At 60.0% G+C, this 22,336-nt stretch overlaps 1 protein-coding gene across 2 annotated transcripts in view; it reads right to left on the bottom strand.

Moving 5' to 3' along the window:
• Positions 1-613: 613 nt before the first annotated feature.
• The window catches only part of ZNF423 (zinc finger protein 423), a 346,485-nt gene continuing 324,762 nt past the window's right edge, over positions 614-22,336 (bottom strand). For both annotated transcript variants that reach the window (XM_055146043.1, XM_055146044.1), the window contains one exon: positions 614-1,335. In XM_055146043.1, the coding sequence (XP_055002018.1) occupies positions 1,306-1,335 (30 nt within the window). In that variant the 3' untranslated portion in view covers positions 614-1,305. The remainder of the gene's footprint in view (positions 1,336-22,336) is intronic.

Here is a 22,336-nt window from a genome sequence, read left to right as displayed (position 1 = left end):
CTGCGGCAGATACAACTTCAGCATCTCTGCGCCAGGGACCTGACAGGGGGGCCCCTGCCTCCCTCACCCTTTTGGGGTGGACCCGGCTCTGGGTCTCACATGCCACTGACGTGAAGGGGCCTGACGTCACCCTATGACAGGACCTCACATCCCCTTGCTGTGATGGGGCCCCATGTCCCCCTGATGCGATCGGGCCTCACGTCCTCCTGATGTGGTTGACTGGGCCCTGTGGACCGTCCTGGGAGCAGTAACTCTGTGCTGCCCGCTTTGGGCACTGAGGAGCATCCCTGAGGAGGAGAGCCAGGGAGCGAGTGTGCAAGCCCGCCTGCCCCCAAGCCTTGGTTTCCCCATCCACACATGAGACAATGGGAATGTTTCCTTCTGTACCGGGTCCCACTGGCTCCCCATCGTGCACTGCCGAGGCCTCCAGGCTGGACGGGCGTGCGTGTGTGTGTGTGTGTGTGTGCGTGGGCTTCCTGCTCTCCCGTCCCCAGGCACCTGGCTCTACCGAGTGTGTGTGAGCCACAGCCCCCCTTCTCCGCCCCCCCCCCCGGGTGGTGACAGCCCCCCACAGCTCTGGGCGGGGGGAGGAGAGAAGCAGGCAGCCGGGGGCTAATCGCATGGATTCCCTTTATTGAACTGTACTAGTAACTGCAGTCAGATTAAGTCACATTTAAAAGCAGACCATCCAGTTGCACTGAAACCGATTATATTCATTACATAGTTTTAATCACTGTCCGGTGAACTGGCAAATCCAATCAAAGCATTAGTCTTTAATTAAAAAATTAAAAGGAAATATTCAGACAATAGCCAAGCAATCACAATCACAATGCACAATTACCTAGAATTGCAATTAAAAAGTAGTTAACCGAAGGGGGAGGGGAGGGGCGGGAGGAAAACAAGAAAGAAACAAAAATAAAAAATAAAAAGAAGCGAAGAAAAAAAAAATATCACACTAATCCATTTTTTTTTTGTTAAAAACTATCAATATAATACATGAAGGAACAAAGGACAATAGCCTCAAAAAGCAGGTTCTCTAACTCTAGAAATGTAGTCTGCGGCGGAAACTCTAAAAGCACACTAGCTGTAGCAGGACAATAAAAAATACTGAGCATGGAATACTTTTAATCTCTGCCATTAATATTCATTTCCAGCTGCTTATAATAGCAGCGCCTCATGGCCAAATCATTAGAGTTTTACATCTGGGTTGCAAATGACACTTTGATTGGATGTAATGTTCAAATGGCCCTCCCCACGGCGTCTCCGGCAAGCCTTCTGCGGAGAGCTGTCCTGTCGCGCGCTCCCTCACTGTGCGTGCTGGCTCATCGTGTGGTTCTGCAAAGGCGAAGAAAGGAGACACGCATGAGGGCAGAAGAATGGGGAGCAGGCCCGACCCCTCCCGCGCGGTGCGCGGACGCCGCCGCCGAGAGCCCCAGAAAAGCGGGCTCGATTAGAAAACAAAATGCGACACGGAGAAAGTGCTCTGGGGACGCAGCTGCCAAGACGCCGCGACGTTGGCACGGGGCTTGGGGACCGGCTCCTGTGGCTGCCAACCTGGGCTTCCTACACATTTTTTTCTTTCTTTCTTTTTTAGACCATTCGGGTCTTGCCACGGGCACTGGCTGGAAGGAGGCGGGGGTGGTGTGTGTGTGTGTGTGTGGTGGGGTGGTGGGGGGAGAGTGGAAAACAGCCCTGTTCCCCCATCTCTTGCTCTAATGATGGGGAGGAAATTATATCTGATCGCCTGCAGGTTCCCCCGTCTCCCTCTCGGCCCTTCCCTGGAGCTGCTCCGAGCCCAGCGGAGAGAGAGAGAGCAGATGTGCCGCGCGCTTCTCCGGCCAAGAAGTGCCAGCGTGGCACAGACGTGCTGAGGCCGTGGGCGGGCGGCGTGGAGCAGGGGAGGGTCACCCGGCAGGGAGGGCGCAGGAGGGGGAGCAGCCCGCAGGCCAGCGGTGACAGCGCTGGGGCCAGAAGGGCACCGTGGGGTTGGGCCGGACCCACCAGGGGGCCGCCGGGGACACAGGTTGGGGGGTGGGAAGCCTCTGGCCGAGGGCGCCCCGCTTGTCCCAGCCAGCCCGAGCAGGCGGGCTGTGTGGATCTGCCTTGTCCCAGGAGCCAGCAGCCTGCGGCCGGGGGTGGGACTTGGCTGCTAAGAGCCTCCAGTCTTTTTGCTTCTTTTCAGTGGCCTGTGCTCGAAATCCAGAACAATCTATTCCAAGCCTGGGGCTCCTCTGTCCATCCTAGGACAACTGGAGAAAGGCAGCAGGATCTACCGCGGGGCAGGGCAGCCCTGCTCGGGGGTGGTCGTGGTGGTGGTAGGGGGTGGGGAGGGGAGCAGGCAGTCACAGGTGCCTCCACACAAGGAGGGCAGGTTCTTGGGGATGCATCTGCCTCTGCACAGCAGGGCGTGGGGCACGGCAAGCACGCGGGACTTGGGGCCCGGGAGCCGCGGCCTGCAGCTCTGCCGATGACCGCCAGGGGTCAGGCGTGGCGCCAGGCGCCGGAGGATGCCAGCCCCTCTGCTGGAGGCCTGGGGCAGCCAGGGCCCAGGGGTCGAAACCCCTTCTGACTGCGACTGCTGCGGTCACCGCTGCTGCGTGGCAATGTTCCCCGGCCCTGCAGCAGGCTCCAGGCCGGGGAGAGGCAGCCCCCGCACACAAAGCAAATGCCCAGCGGCCCCCGTGGCCACCCTCTGTCCTCAGGCTGTGCGCTGTGGCAGGACTGAGTCCAGCACCTGACAGCAGCCTTACAAAGGAGGGCTCGGGGCCATGGGGAGCAGGCTCCAGGGCTGGCCTGGTCACCCCGCGCCGACGCAGGCGGGTCCCAACCAGCAAACAGGCCCCCGAGAGTCAGAGGCTGGAGAGAGGGGGGCTTCGCAGTCTGCACCCCATGAGTCCCCTGCCTCCAGGTCACAGGCACCCACCCTGCTGTACAACCTGGTGCCTCTCTGGGGGTGCCACAGACACCCAGAGGCCCAAGGCTGCTTCTGAGGACGCTGAGGGGATGCAGCCGTTTCCATGGGAACAGCCTGCCCAGGCGTGCACCTTGCTCTGCCCAGACAGACGGGCAGCTGGACCTCAGGGCTGGACCTCAGCCCACCCCCCTCAAACCACCCCGAAAGGATGCTTCCTCCCGCCTCCCCACCCCCCACCCCATCCCCCGGGGCATTAGTCTCTCCAATCTCCGTGCCCCTCTGAGCCGAGGGCCAGTCTCCTCTGTTGGGACAGCGGGAGCTGGTTCCTCCACGGGCCGGGGAACCGGATCCCCACACTGATGCCCTGTAGTCACTAAGTGACCGAGAACACTGTGCCCAGGCTGGGTGCGGGTGCAGGGGCAGGAGGAGGCTGGGGTGTGAACAAGTATAGCATTTCTCCTGGGCTCAGATTACGACTCTCAGGGCTGGGCACAAAGTGAACATTGAATATTTTTTTTTGTGGGGGGTCACACCCGGAGGCCCAAGGCTCAGGGGTTACCAATGCTCAGGGGTTACTCCTGGCTCTGCACTCAGGAATGACTCCTGGCGGTGCTCGGGGGACCATATGGGACGCTGGGAATTGAACCCGGGTCGGCCATGTGCAAGGCAAATGCCCTACCCGCTGTGCTATCGCTCGGGCCCTGAATAAATATTTTTGAATGAATCCGTGGAAGGATAACTAAACGGAGAGCACGTGGGTAGGGTTTGTGGGAAGGGGAGAGGGCAGTGCCAGCGGGAGGGGCTGCACGAGCTGAGGGACGGGGGACAGAGTAGCTGGGCATCAGCAGGCACCACTGGGGGAGGGGGCCCAGCAGAGGCCAGCAGAAGAGCCGGATGCCCCCAAAGGCGGTCTGGGCTCCAGAGGCAGCAAATACCGTGATATTAAATCTCCCCCCTACTCTCCAGGGCGCCCCTCCAGCTCCATGGCCGGGGGCGGGGACCTGGTGGCAGCGACCAGCACCCACCCACGCCCGCTGGTTAGGACAGAGAGACAGAGGCTGCGACTCGGTGCAGGGGGCCTCCCCGGAAGCTCTGTAGCAGTGGGGTCTTCGGTCAGACTCCAGAAAGCATTTTCGGAGGCTGAGACAGAAGGCGAAGCTCCTCCCCTAACCCCCAAATCTGCAGGGGCCACCCTAAGACCACTCAGCACATGGTAACGTGGGGCCGCGGTGCCCAAGGAGGCGGGCATCAGGATTCACTTAGTCCTGCAGGGGTGGGTCCAAGAGGGGAGGGGAGGGTCGGCTGTGCCTGGAGTGCGGACGCACAGACATTTGTCCCAGACAAAGGTGCAGCGGGCTGAGGCCAGCACATGCGTGTACAGAAGCAAGTGTGCATGCATGTGTACATGCATGTGTGCATGCGTGTATGTGCGTGTGCATGTATGTGTGTGTTTGGGGAGGGGGTACGGAGGAGCCAGGTGCTCGGTGGATTGATGTCATTCCTCCAGCCTCTAGAAGCGCGGGGGGGGCAGGGGGGCAGGGGCTGCACTGACTTGCCCATCACCCCACACACCTGTGTGGGAGCCCTCGGCGGAGCGCGAGGAGCCTGCCTGACCCCCGTGGCTCCTCCCCGGGCCCGGCCGTGGCGGGGGCGGGCGCTCATCAAGCTGCCTCCAGGCTCCTCTCTGCCCCATGCGCCGCTCACAAGGGCATTTGCCTTAATGTCTATTTCTCCGCTTATGCCTGTGCTATATTTAGCCCCTTCGGAGGAGGAAGAAAATCGTTTTTTAAAGACGCTGCCGACCCCGCAGATGAACGCTTCCCGGCGCCACACAGGCCGGGGCGGGGGCCGGGAAGCCGGGAAGGCGCCAAGAGGGGCGGCCTGGAGCCACACTGGGTCTCTGCCTGCCAGGGAGACGCAGGTGTGGGCCGGAAGCAGGTGAGAAAAATAAAACGGGGTGGCGGGGGGCGGGGGGTGGCTCAGCGGCACGGGATTCCGGCCGAGAGCCATCCGCTTGGCGAGCCCCGTCACTGGGCCATCTGCCCCAGGACACGGGGACCCCGCACCCGAGCACAGTGCCCCGTGTCACAGCCACGGCCTGGCTCCACGGCCACGGCCGCACGTCCTGCAGGCGGGGCCTCTCACCACGGCACGCGGAGGGCTGGGTGGGCCCCTCCTGGTTTCGCCGGCCCCCCTAGGCAGCCCTGGCTCGGCCGTCTCTGTGCCCCCCACATGTGCCTGAACGCACCCGAGCACCCTGCCGCACACTCGTGCAGCCCACACCCCACGCCCCTACACGCGAGTGTCCGGCCTGGTCTACACCCCGGGCTCCCTCGCCAGCCTTTGGCTCCATGCTCTGTCCCGTGGCCCCTGGCGACGCCTGCCCACGTGTCTCGGAGGGCCTGGACGTGGCTCTCCCTTAGACCCGACCCCTCCTGGGCCGAGCTTCTCAGCCAGATCACGAGATCCCGTGGGCCCCCTGGACACCGAGAAGGGCTCCCCATGAACACTGTGCTAATGGGGGCCACCCCAAGGAGCTAGCAGGAGGGAGGGGCGGTGTCCCGGCCGGGGCCCGGGAGTGGAGGTGGTCTGAGGTCCTGGGGGTCTCAAGGGAGGCATCTGGGCTGCTCCCCGGTGCCTCTCCTGCTCTGCTCTTTCTCCGAGCGTGCCCAAGGCAGGCAGGGCCAGGAGCAGGGGCGTCTGACACAGGCTGCACACCTCCTCCAAACCCGCCCCAGCCTAGTACCCACAATGCACCGCGCACCCTCCCCACAGGAGCAGGGGGGCAACCTGAGTGTGTGTACACGAGTGGGCCAGGTGCCTGTGTATGTGTGTGAGCGTTGGGTGCAGGCTGTGTGAGTATCAGGTATATGTTGGGGGTGTACATATGAAGCGGTGTGTGCGTGAGTTGTGTGTGTAGGGTCTGGGGGTGAGTGTGTGTGTGCATGCATGGTGATGTGTGGGGTAGTGTGTGGTGGTGCACGTGTGCAGTGGCGTAGGTATGGGGGGGATAGTGTGAGGTGTGTGTGCGGTGGTGTGGTGTAGTGTGGGGGCATTGTGTGTGGGGTGTGTGTGTGCGGTGGGTAGTGTGTGGTGGTACGTGACGTGGTGTTGTGGTATGTGTGTGGTGGTGTGAGTGTGGTGGTGGTGTGTGTGGGTACTGTGTGTTGGTGCATGCGGGTGCTGGTGTGTGGGGGTGGTGTATGGAGTGTGCAGAGGCTGTATGGGGAGGGAGGGGTGAGAGTGGTTTCTCCACAGCACTCGGAGTCCATGTGTCTGCTCAGCACTGGGCAGAGATGTGGAACCCCAGTTCCCCGTGAGGGGGGAAGGGCCGGGCCTGAATCCTGGGACTCAAAGAAGGAAGCTGGCTGTCTTCGGCCCTGGAGGAAAGCCATTGAGTGTGAAACACACACACACACACACACACACACACACACACACACACGCCCCCTGCACTCCCACACAAACACCCACATGCAGTGACTCCCACACACATCACACATGCCCATGTGCACACATTCCCATACATACCACACACGTGCCTGCATGCATTCACTCCCATATATACCACACACACATGCCCACGTGCACACACCCACTGGTACATGAACCATACATTCATGCACACTTGCACACATGCATCCACTCACAGTGCTCACGGACGAACACTATGGGCACTCGCACACATGATCACATGTACATGCCCGCACGCACACACTATAAACACACACTTATGTGCACCACACTCACGTACACTTGTACACATGCTCACACACCCACTCACAATGTCGTGTGCACATACTATACACACACTTGTACGTGCACCACACACTCATGTGCACTTGCTCACGAACACCCACTCAAGGCTTGCGTGCACACACTATACACACACGTACACACACCCACTCACACTCACCCCCACGGCCCCCCACGTGCACAGCTCTCCGGAGGAGAGAGGAGAGAGCGCAGAAGGCAGCAGTGCGGGAACGTGAAGAGCAAAGCTGCCAAAGTCCCTGAGCCCGCGGAGCGCCAGCTCACCCTCAGAGGAACCTTCTCCAGCCATCACCCTATTTCACAGATGAGAAAACTGAGGCAGAGCCTGAGGTGCTGCAGCTGGGCCCGGCTCTGGGCCGCCCCCTGCAGCCCGCCCGCGTGGGGCACACGCTTCACGGCGGCGGCACTGTGCAGCCTGGGAGATGTGAAAAGTGCAGCATATGTTGGGGAACAATGAATAATTCAGGTTGGCAGAAGCGCCGGGTATGCGCCACGGAGACCGGCCTGGAGAGGAAGGCGGGGGTCTTATTGATGAGGCGCCCAGACGCCAGACGAGGCAGCCTGCCCTTAAATCTGGGCCATGGGGAGCCATCGAAGGTATGTGAGCTCCGGAGCGACACGGGAGGCGAGGCAGAGGGAGCCGCTCACACCTCAGCCGCCAGAGGGGCGTCCATGGGGCCTGCCGCCCTCGCCCGCCGCCCTCATCCCGTCCCGCAGGCCCTCCTCTCCGGCACCCGAGTTCCCGTTGGGGCGGCGCCGACGCCGAGGCTCCACTCGCCGCTCGGCTGCGGTGCACCTGGGCGGCCCCTCTCTGCGAGCGAGCACTTATTTTTAGAAGCGTTTGACAATCGTCCAAGGGTCTAAGACGAACAGATGGCCTGTCTTAAAGGCTCGTCTGTTCGCTAGTTTGCACTTCTGACAAACGGTAAGCGCACTCGAGAGCACGCCGTAAACAGCGCTGGATGAATACTCAGAACGCAATTTAGCTAATGCACGTCATTAAAATTAGGAGTGAGTGATGGCCAGGGTTCCCCCGGAACGCCTGCCGCTGCGTGGCCACTCCCCGGGGGCGGGGTGTGTGTGGGGGGAACGACCGAGGCTGTAGCTGCACCCCCACCCCCGCACCCAGTGCACCCCATTACAAGTACACAAGACAGGGAGCAAGTGGCTGGAGGGCAAGACCCTGATCCGCCCTGATGTAGGATCAGGGTCCTGGGGGAGCCCTAGGGGGGGGCGACAAAGCCCCCCCAACACCCTGCAAGGTGCAGGCAGCCCTTCTGAGCATGGGTGGCGGGCGGGCAGAGCCGTCTGCTATGGCAAGCAGCAGCAGGAAGCACGCGAGCAAGTCTGCAGCCCGGCCTGGCGGGTGGTTCTGACCTCGAGGGAGGGGTGAGGCTGGCTTAGGGGAGGAAATCAGTGGGCTGCGGCCCGGGCAGAACCAAGTGCCGGAGCAGAATCAAGGACCCAAGAATCGCCCGTGGGTCTGGGCGGTGCAGTTCGTGACCTCCCCCACCCACTCCTTCCTCCGGGGGGTCTCTCCCAAAGGCCTCCTCCTCCTCCTCCTCCTCCTCCCCGCCCCTCAAGGAGGTGAAAGGGGGGGTGCTCAAATCCACTCTCCCGGCCAGGAGCACCCCCGACTCAAGAGCCCAGCGCAGGAGGCCCAGCAGTGAAAATGCTGGAGGAAACATTGCTGGGAAAAAAATAGGAGAAAGCCCAACCCCCCCCCCGCCCCGCCCAGGGCCTGCTCGGCACGGCTGCGCCTGGAAGGGTCCCCGGAGAGCGGGAGAGCCGGAGGGAGCCGGAGCCTCCATTAGGATCCCGACCCGTAAACAGGCCCCGCTCAGAGTGGCCCCAACAGAGCAGGGCAACGGCAAACAGCTGTGGGAGGGATGGGGCGGATTCAGGACCCCCGGCCCTCATGACCCGCCTGGTACCAGCTGGGCGAGGAGGGGCGCGGGGCAGGGGGCGGGGGCAGAGGAAAGGCCTTTCCGGGGCTGCTTGCAGGCTGGCGCCCCCCACCCAGGGCACAGCCCGAGCCCCACTGGGAATCTGCCTCGGCGGCTGTTGCCCTCTCCCGGGGCGGGGGCACGCCTGGTGGCTGGGCCCCCGGGGAGGGTGGTGTCTGCCAGGCTGGGAACGGAGGGCCCAGAAGACAGTCGTGGCAAGTATAGAGGTGGCATCGTCTGGGGAGGTGACTAAGAGAGAGGTGGCCTCCAGCTCTCTGCTGTGCACTCTGGCCCCACCGAGTGTGTGTGTGTGTGTGTGTGCGTGTGTGTGTGTGTGTGTGTGTGTGTGTGTGTGGTGGGGGTGAGGGTACCACACTGGTCACCCGCCATGAGGTTGGATCCAGCCTAATGCCGTTAGCACTAACTAAACCAGGGGCTGGGGGACAGTTGGTCTCACGGATGCATGAGTCATGCAGGGCCCAGTGCCAGGGGTGTGGGTGGGGGGGAGGGGGGCGCTGAGCTCACCGTGGACGCGAAGGGCAGGAAGAGCTGCCCTGGCGCCGGCACCGGACCCCTGCGGCCAGCAGAGCACAGCCAAGCTCAGGGCCAGGGCCGGGGGCAGGGCAGAGGCCCTCCCCCTCTGCCCCTGCAAGGTACGGCTCAGAGCAGAGGGTCCTACGGACTCCTCCTTACCCTCTCCGGCACCCCTGGAGATGGGTGTCATGACATGGAGCTTATTTAAGCAAGCACAGTGTGCTGTACCTGAGGCCACCAGCAGCCCCTGGACTGTCCGAGACCCCAGGGGCGGCATGGACCCCCTGGGAATCGCTGATCCAGATGTCCACATGGTGCCCTTGCTTTGGGGTCTGTGCCGGATGTCAGGCAATGCCACCCTGGGGCAGGTGAAGCTGACCTGGGGAGCACGCCAGGACCACAGGTGTGGTGCCCGGGGCGGGGCGGGCGGCACGGCTGTCACCCAGGGTCCCAGTGCGGAGGGCTGCGGGTGCTGGCAAGACTGTTCTGCAGGGGATGGCAGGGGTGACATCCACGGGGTCACACCACAAACAGGTCCCAGGACCGCTGGCACTGCCGCCCACACGGCCGGTGTCCCCCCCAACGCTGACAGGCCAGGTCAGCCCCAGCCACATGGGGGCTTCACCCGCTGCCTCAGGCCCCACCGAGTGCATGCATGGGGCCATTTCTCGCCCATCCTGCTCCCTGCACCCACATTCTGTCCCAGCTCAGAGCTGCCCCCTCACTGCCCACAGCACCTCCTGGGGGAGAGGACAGAGAGGGACACTGTGAGGGTCAGGGGACACGCGGTCACCCAGCGACTCTGCACTTCCCACAGCGGCCTTCACGCCTGTCCACCCCACGTGGCCCAGACATCGAGTCACTCGTGTATATCCCTCCTCAAGAAAAGTGCACCCCACAGACACCCCAGCCACATCAACTCCAGATACCCCACAGTCCCACAAACATACATACATACACACACACACACGGATACCTCACAGTCCCACACATATGCACACACACAGATAATTCTGTCCTACATACATATAAACACGCACACACATGGATACCTCACAGTCCCACATACATATATACCTGCACACACGAATATCCCAGTCCTATATACACATGCATACACCCACATACATACATGCACACACTCACAGTCCCACATATATACATACACGCACACACACGGATACCCCACAGTCCTACATACATACACACATGGACACCCCACAGTCCCACATGCACATATATGTGGCCACCCCACAATTTCATATACAAATGCAAAAAAATACCTCCATGGATAGCCCACAATCCCATACACAGTTATGCTTACACACCCACGCGGATACCGCAGACACACTCATGGGTCCCGACCATCCCATGTGGACACATACATGTGCACATGGATGCCCATCCCACGTGCACACCGGCCCTCTCCTGGACAGCATGCACACCTGTGCACACAGACAACCACGTGCTGTGGGGGGTTCTCTGGCCAGGGCACTCCCCAGCCTGCCCCATAACCCTCTGCCTGCACCCTCCGCACGCCCCGTCGCAGGGACCCGAGGCTCCCCAGGGCGAGGAGCCGAAGCCCAGTGCCTCGTGGGGTGCACCCCAGCCACATGCGGGAGAAACCAGGCCCCTGCGCTTGGCGGCCTGAACGCGGCCCCAAGCCTCGGCCATGTTCCTCAGCTCCCCAGACGATGCCGAGCTCTTGCCAGACCCACCGGTCACAGCAGCCACCGCCAGCACTGTCATGTCCCCTTGGCGACCCCCCCCTCTGGCTTCCAGCCCCCAGAAATGCCGGCCCAGGTACCCTCAGCTCACACTGGCCATCTCCTGCCCCGGCGGAACCTCCTGTCTGTCCACGTGCCCAGCCTCGACAGGCCGACACTGGGCTCTCCCCCAGCCCGGTGCCCCGCCTCACACAGGCACGGCTCACTTTTCCAAAACGCAGAGGGTCCGGGGTGTAGGAGATAACAAAGCCCCAGCACCACAGGCCCTGCGTGGCCACGTGTCCTCGGCCCAAATACTGGGCTTGTCCAGCCCAACTGGCCGTGCAGTGCCGAGTGGCCCCCGGGCACTCCCGGGAACCCTCACAGAGAGGCAGAGTGTCCTCTAAAGGCAGGTTCCGTGCAAGGAGCCGGCCTGCGGGCTGCCCGTCCCTGCTGCCCAGAGGGCCCAGCCATCGACACCGGATGCAGAATGTGGCAGCCCGGCTGGGGACAGCCCGCCAGGTGTCCGCACTCCAGACTCGCAGGAGAAGAGTTCTGCCCTTCGTGTGTCATTGCAGATCAACACGGCGCTGAGTCCTTCCCCAGAGCCGATGGCAGGTCAAGCGTGACGTCCTGAAGTCCAAGGCACACGGCAGTCAGCGGTCAGGCTCAGGCCCCAGGCCACCCCGTCCCTCCTGCACCAGGGCCAGCTGCAGGAACGAAGCCCAGGCTACACAGGGCGACTGGCCACGGCGGAGATGGCTGCCCCGCAGGGGGACGGTGCCACATGCTCTGACTACGCATGCTTGAGTGTTTCACGGGTCTGGGGTGTGTGTGTGGTGTGGGGTGTGTGTGTGTGTCTATGTGTGTGACTCAGGTTCAGTCCCGGCATGGATGGGAACAGTACCATGTACTCCGACTACTCATGCTTGAGTGTTTCATGGGTTTGGTGTGTGTGTGTGTGTATGTGTGTGTATGTGTCTCTCTGTGTGTATGTTTGTGTGTATGTGTGGTATGTGTGTATGTCTGTGTGTGTCCAGCAGCTGACCCAGGTTCAGTCCCCGGCCCTGCATGGGAACGGTACCATGTACTCTGACTACTCAATGCTTGAGTGTTTCATGGGTTTGGTGTGTGTGTGTGTGTGTGTGTGTGAGATGTGGGGTGTGTGTGTGTGTCTATGTGTGTGACTCAGGTTCAGTCCCCGGCGTGCACGGGAACGGTACCATGTACTCTGACTACTCATGCTTGAGTGTTTCATGGGTTTGGGGTGTGTGTGTGTGTGTGTGTGTGTGTGTGTGTGTGTGAGATGTGGGGGGGGGTGTGTGTCTATGTGTGTGACTCAGGTTCAGTCCCCGGCGTGCACGGGAACGGTACCATGTACTCTGACTACTCATACTTGAGTGTTTCATGGGTTTGGGGGGTGTGTGTGTGTGTCTATGTGTGTGACTCAGGTTCAGTCCCCTGCGTGCATGGGAATGGTACCATGTACTCTGACTACTCATGCTTGAGTGTTTCATGGGTTTGGTGTGTGTGTGTGTGTGTGTGTGTGAGATGTGGGGTGTGTGTGTGTGTCTATGTGTGTGACTCAGGTTCAGTCCCCGGCATGCATGGGAACGGTACCATGTACTCTAACTACTCATGCTTGAGTGTTTCATGGGTTTCGTGTGTGTGTGTGTGTGTGTGTGTGTGTGTGTGTGTATGTGTGTGTGTGTGAAGTGGGGTGTGTGTGTCTATGTGTGTGACTCAGGTTCAGTCCCCGGCGTGCACGGGAACGGTACCATGTACTCTGACTACTCATGCTTGAGTGTTTCATGGGTCTGTGTGTGTGTGTGTGTGTGTGTGTGTGTGTGTGTGTGCACGCACGCATCCAGCAGCTGACCCAGGTTCTACCCCCAGCACCACATACGGTCCCTGAGCACAGAGCCAGGAATAAGCCCTGACCACAGCCAGGTGTGGCCTCAAAAGACCAAATCAAAACAAAAATAGGGCCCTGACCCCCAAGCCACGACCCGCCCTGGACCCCGCGCCCCGCTCAGCTCTCCTCGGCCAGGCTGCGCTTGATTTGTCTGCGCTTCAGAAGCCGAGCACGCGGGGAACGTTCGTTATTGACACAGCAAAATTAATTTCTGCCATCTCCTCGCTCTGCGAGTGCTGACGTACGGACTGGCGCGCCGAAATGCCAACTTGCATTTCTCATCGCTAATTTCCTTCTAAATGTCATTAGTAATTGTTCCTGCTCGGCCAGCGCGCGGGCCAGGTTTCCAGAGACAGCACACCCGCTTCCAAGTCTCCCGGCCGAGGGGGTCATGCACCGCCCCCCCCACACACACGCGCCAGACCCGTGGCCGGCAGCCCCCGTCCAAGAGCAGGGAAGAATGGGCTCCTGTGCTTTACACAAACGGGGGCTCAACAGAGGCCGCACCGTGGGTCAGGACGGGCCCGATGAAGCCGGGCCTGGCCTCAGCCTGACCCGAGTGACAGGGAGAGAACTTGGTGCTGGCGTCAGAGGATGATGACGCCGAGAGCGCCATGGGCACTGCGGACAGACCTGGTGACATCCCGGAGGGCCTCCACCCGCCAAAGTGGGACAGCAACAGCCACCCTCCTCCCACGAGCCCCGCGTCCCCCCCGAAGCCTGCCCGCAGGCACCGTGTCCCACTTTACACATCCGTCCCCATTGTTCGGGTGAGGACAGTGACCCAGCGGGGAGGTCACAGCCCAAGATCAGAGGCACCGGCTCTGAGAGTGCCCCCTTCTGCCCCCCAAGGTCAGGCCCTGCTCTTCTGGGCCACACCCAGCGGTGTTCCGGCTTACCCCTGGTTCTGCACTCAGGGGTCACTTCTGGCTGAGTCTGGGAGCCGTGTGCGGTGCCAGGGACTGAACTGGCATCCGCGCCTTCCCTAGGTCTCTGGCCTGTCTCTCTGCTCAGTGACCAGGAGGGCGGGGCTTTGCACGGTGCCAGCCTTTGCACCCAGGGCTCTTAGTGCTGCCGTTTCTCAGAAACTGAAGGCATCTGGTCCCAGCCGGGACGTGGGCCGGCACGGGGCTGGGCTCGCACGCACACGACGGCCACCACTGGAGCTCCCCCGTGCCCATCTGTCGCTGTGGCATGGTGCCCCTCTAAAGTTGGTTGGCCCCCTGCCCTAGGGCATGAATGACAGGCTCTGATGGGCAGATGGACAGCCTGAGGCCGATTTCAAATGCCTGGAGCTGGGTGTCAGGGGAGCCCCCCCCCCCCCGTGTCCAGTCCCCACCCGGGCATCCACACACTTCAGCACTCAGATGGACAGAGCCCCAGGGTGTGTGAGGGCCCCAGTCACAGCCGGGCTGCACTCCCCATGCTCCTCTCTGAGCTCAGCCAGGGCAGCTGTAGCTCACCCACCCGCCCCTCGAACCCTAGAGGGAGGCACGGCGGCCAAACCCCACCCCCAACACACACACACACACACACACACACACATATACACACGCACGCACGCACAGTTCTACAACAAGGACTTAGACGCCAACGCCAGCTGCGTGCTTTGCATCTCAAGGAGCCATGCAGCCCCGGGAGCCTCAGTTTACCCATCCGTGACAGAGAGATCATGGGATCCCCCGAAAAGTCCCCACGGGAAGGGATGGTACCAGGCTGCCAGCAAACACTCAGCCACGCTGTCTGGATTTTACTCCAGAGGACAATGAACAAATCAGCACACCCCGCCCCCGAGCCTGGATTCCAGCAGTGGTCAGAGAGGCTGACAGCGAAGAGGAAGGCTCAGCTGCTTGGGAGTAAAGAAGCAAGAAGCGGACAAAGGGTACCTGCAGGGAAACGGGGGTGAGGAGGACTGGTCAGTGGTTGGAACTAACCACAAGCATGTGTGTGTGTGTGTGGGGGGGGCTGAGGGTGAGTAAGATAGAGAAGAGACGGCTATGACAACAATAGCTGGGAATGATCACGCTGGATAAGAGCTGAGGGTTGAGAGCAGGAAAGGGATATCCTGGATAACCTTTCAGTACCGACATCGCAAACCACAGTGCCCAGAAGGAGAGAGAGAAGAAACGCACCGGCCACAGAGACAGGCAGGGGGTGGGGGGGCGGGGGTATGGGGGTGATGGGAGGGAACCTGGGGACACTGGCACTGGGAAATGTGCACTGGTGGAGGGATGGGTTTTGGAATACCGTACAGCTGAAATCTGATCACGAGCAGCTTTGTAAAGAAAGATAAACAAACAAACAAATAAATAAATAAATGTGCCGGGAGGCCCCGTCCCCTCCTGGAATGTGCTGAGGGGGCGGTGTTGTGAGCGGAGGGTGCGCTGTGTTCTATGACGTGTGCCATGTCGTCTACAGGGCTAGGGATGAAGCCTCCGGGGCTCCCCGGCACCCGTGTGCACCAGGCACCCAGGAGGCACCCAGCAAAACTCGTCACAACTCTGAGCTCATGGAGGCATGAGGCCCGTGTCCGAGGTCGATGCCTCGTAGGAGGTGCAGACACCATGTCCATGCGTGAGACCCACGTGTGAGGTAACGCGTGGCCTATGCAGAAGGCCATGCATTAGGTCTGTGCGTGAGGCCCACACGTGACATACGACTGGGGGGATGCCGTCCTCACGACCACGCACCAAGACCACTGCATGAGGGCCGAGTGTGGCCTGTGCGGAGGCCCGTACTCCACTGCCACGCGGGATGGATTGCAGTAACAAGCTGATGGTGCCGGTCATGGTCACGACATGCCGTTGACCAGGGGGGCCAGTGCTCAGAGTCTCCATGGAGTCAGGGGAATGCTTTGGGGACCTCACCAGCCCCGATTCCCACTCCCTCTGCTCCACCAGGAAGGAGCGGTCGGGACCCTCATCCACAGAGGGGCAGAGGGACCAGCCTGAGGCCACGGTGCTGCAGCTCAGTGGCTGCGCTGGGTCGGAGCCAGGCTGTCCCTCCTTCAGTGTGGGCACAGCACTGCCAGCCCACGCTGCCGGGTTCAGCAGGACTCGAGTTGGGCTGAGCTCTGGTGTCCCGTCCCAGTGGGGAAAGCAGGGAAACGGGAACTGAAATGTGCGACCGCTGTCACCCCCAGAAAGCACTCTTTCATCTTCACAACCTCCTGAAGCAGAGAGTCTCAGGCCATTTTAAAGATGTGAAGACTGAGGTCAGAGAGACTCTAATGTCTGTAATAAAATGTTCGTGGGGGGGGGGGAGGGAACAACTTGGACCAAAATCCAGACAAAAATCCAGACCCCAGGAACCACAATTGAGTGTCCCCTGGCGCCTCCCCTGCGGGCGGGGCGGTTCTCCCGGCAGAGGCGCTGGCTGCCGTGGGCTGGCTTTCGAGGAAGTCAGAGGAAGATGCTGCTATCACAGAAAGCGCAGCCAAGGAGTCAAATGCTAAGTATGTGCCTAGAGCACTTTCAATGTTTAATTATTATTAGTTATAATTATCTGCCTGGATCTGACAGCAGCAGTGCAGAGAGAGGCAAGGAAACCAACTCCTCAGTTACTCATCTTGTAAGGACCAGGAATATGTCTAACGCGTGCCGGAAACCTGCAGCCACAGATGACCTTTTCCTACGTTTTTCTGTTGTCTTTTTTTGTTTTTAAAATTTCCTGCTTTTTAGGAGAAAAAAAAAAGTATAGTATATGTGCTGGCTGGCTGGGAGGGTGGGTGTGTGATGGGTGAGTGGATGGATGAATGGATGGGTGGGTAGATAGATACCAAATCCAGCCTTCATCCTTCCAACATTCAAATTTAAATAGGAAGTCAGGTGCAGACCTGGTCAACACCACCTGTAATGATAATGGAATACGAGGTGAAAACCTGGGCTGCAGAAGCCACAAGAAGGTCAGGGAGGGCTTCCTGGAGTTTGAGAAAAGGCTACTTGTGTTGGGCCTAGAAGAAAGACTAGCTCAGGTGCACTGGGTGCCCCTGCAGGAAACACAAAGGGGCGGGGGGGGGGGGGGGGAGGAGGAGGAGGAGGAGGAGGAGGAGGAAGTGAAGAAGGAGGAGGAGGAGGAGGAGGAGGAAGCACAGCTGTTGGTCACCCTCTCAAGCTGCCCTATCTGTTCCTTGAAACCTGGGTTTGCCCACACCTGTGACCCAGCTGTTCTCTCTTCTGGAGGGTTCCCACTCTCTCTTGACCAGCTCCTTCTCGGCATCCAGTGTGTGCGTGCATACACACACACACACACACACACACACACACACACACACACACACACACACACACACCCTCTCCATCATAATACAGTATTTGATGTCTTTAAAACCCCACAAATTGGGGGGGTGCCAGATAAATCATTTGATGGGTTGAGTGCATGGTTTGCATACAAGAGGCTCAAAGTTTGATCCCCCTGGCACCTCTCGGTCCCTCAAGCACAGTCGGGAATAGCCCCTAAGCACTGCAGGGTGTGGCCCCCAAACCCAAACAAACCCCACATCAAATCCCAGGATCTGAAATGATCCTGCTCCAAGTTACTGGCTCCGACCTGGAGCTATTATAGATTGACCCAGCCAAGGACTGTCACGAACCCGGGGATGCCTCTCCTGCCCCATGCTGGGCTCCACCCCGCTTAGCTACTTAGGAGACGCTTGTCCAATGGAAAGGGGAAGAGGGACGGACGGAGCCCGTGTTCTCAGTGACAGGGCTGGAGCACGCTAGGCTGGCAGAGAGAGCACTTGCCTTACATTCTGTCAACTCATGTTCGACCCCCAGCATCCCACACGGTCCTCCGGGCCCCACCAGGAGTGATCCCTGAGTGCAGAGTCGGGAGTAACCCCTAAGCACAGCCAGGAGTGACCTCACACCCCCCCCGCAAAAAAAAAAAAAATTAAAAAAAGAATGGGAAAGCTGGGTCCCTGGGGGTGCTGCCACCACAGCTCTGCTTCTCGGACCCTCCCTCTGGCTGGTGCCAGGGTCCAGTCTGGCAGGGTCCAGCTCGGCCCAGCAGAAGGGCTCCAGGTTGCTTGTTAGAGTACCTCACTCTGCTTTTAATCAATTGCAATCATTCAGCTGAAGCAGCAGGAGCAGGCGCACACAAGCAAACAGCGTGAGCTAATCCTTTCACCGTGCTGCGCAGCGCCGGGCTGGCCGCTTGGCCGCCACGGGCCCCGGCTCAGGAAGCTCCTCCCGGGCCCCTGGCTTTGTCAGTGAGGGTGCGAGGCACGCCCCGGCCTCGTCCCCGAGGTCAGCACAGGCTTCAACCCAGCCAGCTCCTGGCAAAGGGCCGGGTAGACACACCAGTCTCCCTCCCGGCTGGACCTTGCCCCCGCGCCCCCCTCCCCTGCCCAGCCTGCCGCAGAGGGTGTGCAGGTGCCCCGTCCAGCACAGAGCACGGGGGCCAGCGGCTGCTGTCGGACAACCCGGTGCTGCTGCACACGCCCACCTGTGGGCGGGAACCTCCGCATCGCCCGCCCCATCACCGCCACTTGCCCCTTGTGCTACCTGCTTGGCCCAACTACGAAAATAGTTCCTGGGTCCCCCGACACGAGGGCTTTTTATAGTTCCAGCACTGCAGGCCTCATTTAAATCTATTAGCTCATACAAATGGCAATTCTCTGAAACCGCCGAGGGTTCCCGTTGGCCTTGCTGGCGAAGACAATTTGGCTTTGCATGTGGCACTGCCATGTGCAAATGGCCCCGGGCAAGTCGCCGAAGCTCTCCGGAGTGTCCCGGTTTCCATGTCTCTGAGTGGGCGTCGGGGGGCCGGGGGGCCATTTCCGCCGGCAGCGGTGGCGGTGGTGGCAGTGGGAGATTCGAGCTCCAAGGCGGGGCCCGCCAGGGTGGGGACTATTAGAAGTAAGTCTTGTCCCATCGGGGATGTTGATGGTGGGGTGGGGCCTTGCCCACTGCAGCGGGGCCCAGCTCTGTGGGGCTGGCAATGAACTTCATCTCCTCCTCTGACCTGACTGGGGACAAAGATCACAGAAGGAGACGTTGGCACCAGGGTGCTCAGTGTCTGTGGACAGCATGTCCTTGGGGGGGGTCCAGAGTCAGCTGGGCTGGGTGGGCAGAGTCTGCTTCCCCTCTGGGCAACTTACCCCTGGCAAGGTCCAGAAAGGGCCCCAGGTCTTTGTCTGCTGAGGGCGGCCCTGACATTTTGAGGGTCCGAAGTCGAGAGCCGTTTCTCATCCCCCCCCCCCCCCCGCCAATCAAATGTGTGCATGGAGCTGGGGGGAAACTGAGTGTGGACCCTGATGTGTGGGAAGGCTCAGGGTGGCAGGCTCCGTGCCCCAGGATCCTCCACCCCTCCTCACTATGCCGGGCTGAACAGATTCCAGGGCCAGGCTCCTGTGACTGGGCACTCTGGTGCCACCGCAGGAAGGACTGTATCTTGTGCTCAAACTCAGGCCAGGAACCACAGCAAACCCGAGGGAGAAGCCCCCAACAGTCATCTGACACTCAATGCCTGTCACTGTCACTGTCATCCTGTTGCTCATCCATTTGTTCGAGCGGGCACCAGCAACGTCTCTCATTGTGACTTATTGTTACTGTTTTTGGCATATCGAATACGCCACAGGTAGATTGCCAGGCTCTGCTGTGTGGGCACGATACTCTCGGTAGCTTGCCGGGCTCTCCGAGAGGGGCAGAGGAATCGAATACGGCTTGGCCACGTGAAAGGCAAATGCCCTATTGCTGTGCTATCGCTCCAGCCCGACCCTCAATGCCTAGTGCTCATTATAAAGGTTCAAACGTTGCAATTTTTGGTGCCGTAAATGATAATGGTATGGGCTACACTAACTCCGGGTGGCACCACCGAACTCTGCCAGCCACTGTGCAAAGGACTCTGTCACATAAGCACACAGCAGGTGTATTCAGAAAGCGGCTGCAGGCTGGTGAGAGTGCTCTCACAGACAGTGCTCTGTGGTGCTCCAGAACAGTGCCCTCCCTGCATGCAGATCTCTGCCCACAGCAGCCTCATTGCCTTCCGTTTCTCCCATGGGGAAGACACGCTTTCCTGTGCAGGGCTGAGGCATCCCCTAGCTCTGTGCATCCCGCCTCACGGGTCAGATGGTGGCCCCGGGCACAATTGCCAGGACCTGCATCACTGCCCGTCACCTGAGGCTACTGCGGGGTGCTCCAGGCAGCTGGCACAGTTGGACCCCTCACACGAAGTCCCCTCTACTGAGATACCTAGGTGTGTCGTCGCAGCAGCAAGGACAGGAATGCGGAAGGCCACCGTCCTCCTGGGCCAGGGTCTGGAGAGTGGACACACAGTGCCCCAGACCCAGGGCAGAGGCCGTGTCCCTGCCTGGGTCAGGGCTGCTGAGATGCAACCACCTGCGTCCTCACAACTCACGGCATGCAGAAGGCCGGGGACCCCCAGAACCACATCGAGAAGCCCCTTCTCCCACGAGCTCAAGCCACTGGCAGGCGACTCTCCCACACTTCCCCCAAAGTCCCTGCCTAATGAGCCCCCCTAAAGTTCCTCGGCGTGAGACCGGTCCCCCCCAGCACACCCCCTGGGCACCCCAGGTCGACTGCTGCTGTCGGCGCCTGCCTCTCCGTGTGTTCCAGCAAACCAAGTTTCCAGAGCGCGCTCTTCCAGCAGTGCTCCTCTAGCAACCCAAGCTTTCAGAGCGTGCTGCCTCTCACTACCAAGTAAGGGGTCTCCTGCCACCCACTCCCCAGGGGTAGGACGATGTGGGGAGTATCCGGCTTGGGGTCCTTTTCACAAAGCACTGGCGGAGCAGTGTGTGACAGCCTGAGAAAGGGGCCGTCACTTCCGCCCGTGGTCCTGCCTCTCTGCACTCCCGGCACCAGCTCCTCCGAGGCTCTGTGCATGATGCAGGTCCCATCTGGGTTTCAGCCGCTGTCATGGGGGCGCAGGGTACTGCGCCTTGCACGGGACCCAGGCTGGCGCTTCTGTCGGCTTCTCAGGTGACACACATTCATTCGTCTTTGTCAGCTTAGTGCTTCCTCCTGCTCAGTCTTCTGTTTGTTTTTAAACTGGGGGGTTTCGAAATCTTTTCTCTAAGTCTGTGGCTTTTCACTCCCTTCACTGAGTCTTTCAAAGGCGTCTTTGGTTTTGTTTCAGTCTCTCAATCTCAATCATCTCTCTTCCCTGCTCAGTCTTCCATCAGAATGGGGATAAACTCGACACTCATTCCCTGGCCTCCGAACCCCGACTCTGCCCTGGGACGCCCTGCTGGCCCCTGCACATTGCTGTCCACCTGCCGCACTATGACCAGACATCCCTTCCGCGACTCCAGTAATGCACCTAACACCTACGGGCTCCAGGGCCTTTGCACATGCGCTCCCACACACCTCTCCACTCCACGCCACCTCCTTGGAGGCCGCTCCCTGGCACACTAGTCCCGCAGCTTTCAGCCTCTCACTCCTGCAGACCAAGCAAGGGAAAGCACCGCTCCAGGTGGGGAAGCGGTTCCTCTGCACACAGTGAACCCTCCTCCTTCAGCTCCGAACCAACGGATGGCAAAGCTCAGCTTCCTCTCCCGCCTCTGTTGGCTGAAGTCGTGGAAGCAGGTCTACGGGCGGGATCTATTCAGCAGTGCCACATCCGTGCAAATAATGGCTTTCATTCATCATGCAACTGAAGCACACGGGCAAGTCAGACCTGAAGGAAGGACTCGTGTCTGCTCCTGCTCCTGAGAGTAGCCTCGGGAGAAAGGTTCATCCTCGGACCCCTCCGCCCCAAAGGCTCCACGCCCCCTGGTGACCTCTGCACCCACAGTTCATGCCCCCTCGTGACCTCGGCACCCAGTCAGCCCCCTTGTTACCTCTGGACCCACGTATCACCCCCAAGACTTCTGCACTCACAGATCACCCCCACGACTTCTTCCATCATGAAATATACCCTTAGAGTTACTCAAATGACGTAAGTGCACAGTACACTAATACCAACTCCAACAATCAAACATCAAATTTGATGTATTTTCTCATGATTTTTAAATGTCACTGCATTGGCTATATATGTTTATAAAACAGTGGTGAACTGGATTTTAAACATTTCAATGTGGGGCCACAGTGATAGCACAGCAGGTAGGGCGTTTGCCTTGCTGACCTGGGTTCGATTCCCAGCATCCCATATGGTCCCCTGAGCACTGCCAGGAGTAATTCCTGAGTGCAGAGCCAAGAGTAACCACTGTGCAACGCCGGGTGTGACCCAAAAAAACAAAAAAAAAGCAAAAAAAATTTCAATGAACCTCTTAAAAAAATAAGAAAAAACATTTCAATGAACCTCTCAAAAAAAAAAAATAAAAAAGAAGCTGTACTCACAGTTCAGACCCCCCCCCCCCCCCCCGTCCCCCAGAGCCTCTGTACCTGCAGTGGGATTTACATCCAAGGCGAGAACAAGCCTAATTCTGGGGTTTTCTCAAACCTCTGGGCCTGGATGTGAACTGAGCCCACCTTTAGCTTTCTCGAATCTCCCACACGCCCCGCAAGTGACCTCAGGCCTCGGGCGCCAAGCCACCAAGCCCTCAAGGGCTCCGTCTCCGAGAGTGCCACCCAGTCCCCTACGTGTC

The sequence above is a fragment of the Sorex araneus genome, chromosome 8 (genome assembly GCF_027595985.1).
Source record: "Sorex araneus isolate mSorAra2 chromosome 8, mSorAra2.pri, whole genome shotgun sequence".
Classification (NCBI taxonomy): domain Eukaryota; kingdom Metazoa; phylum Chordata; class Mammalia; order Eulipotyphla; family Soricidae; genus Sorex; species Sorex araneus.
Note: the sequence above shows the minus strand (reverse complement) of the source record. Positions and strands in the feature narration are given on the sequence as shown.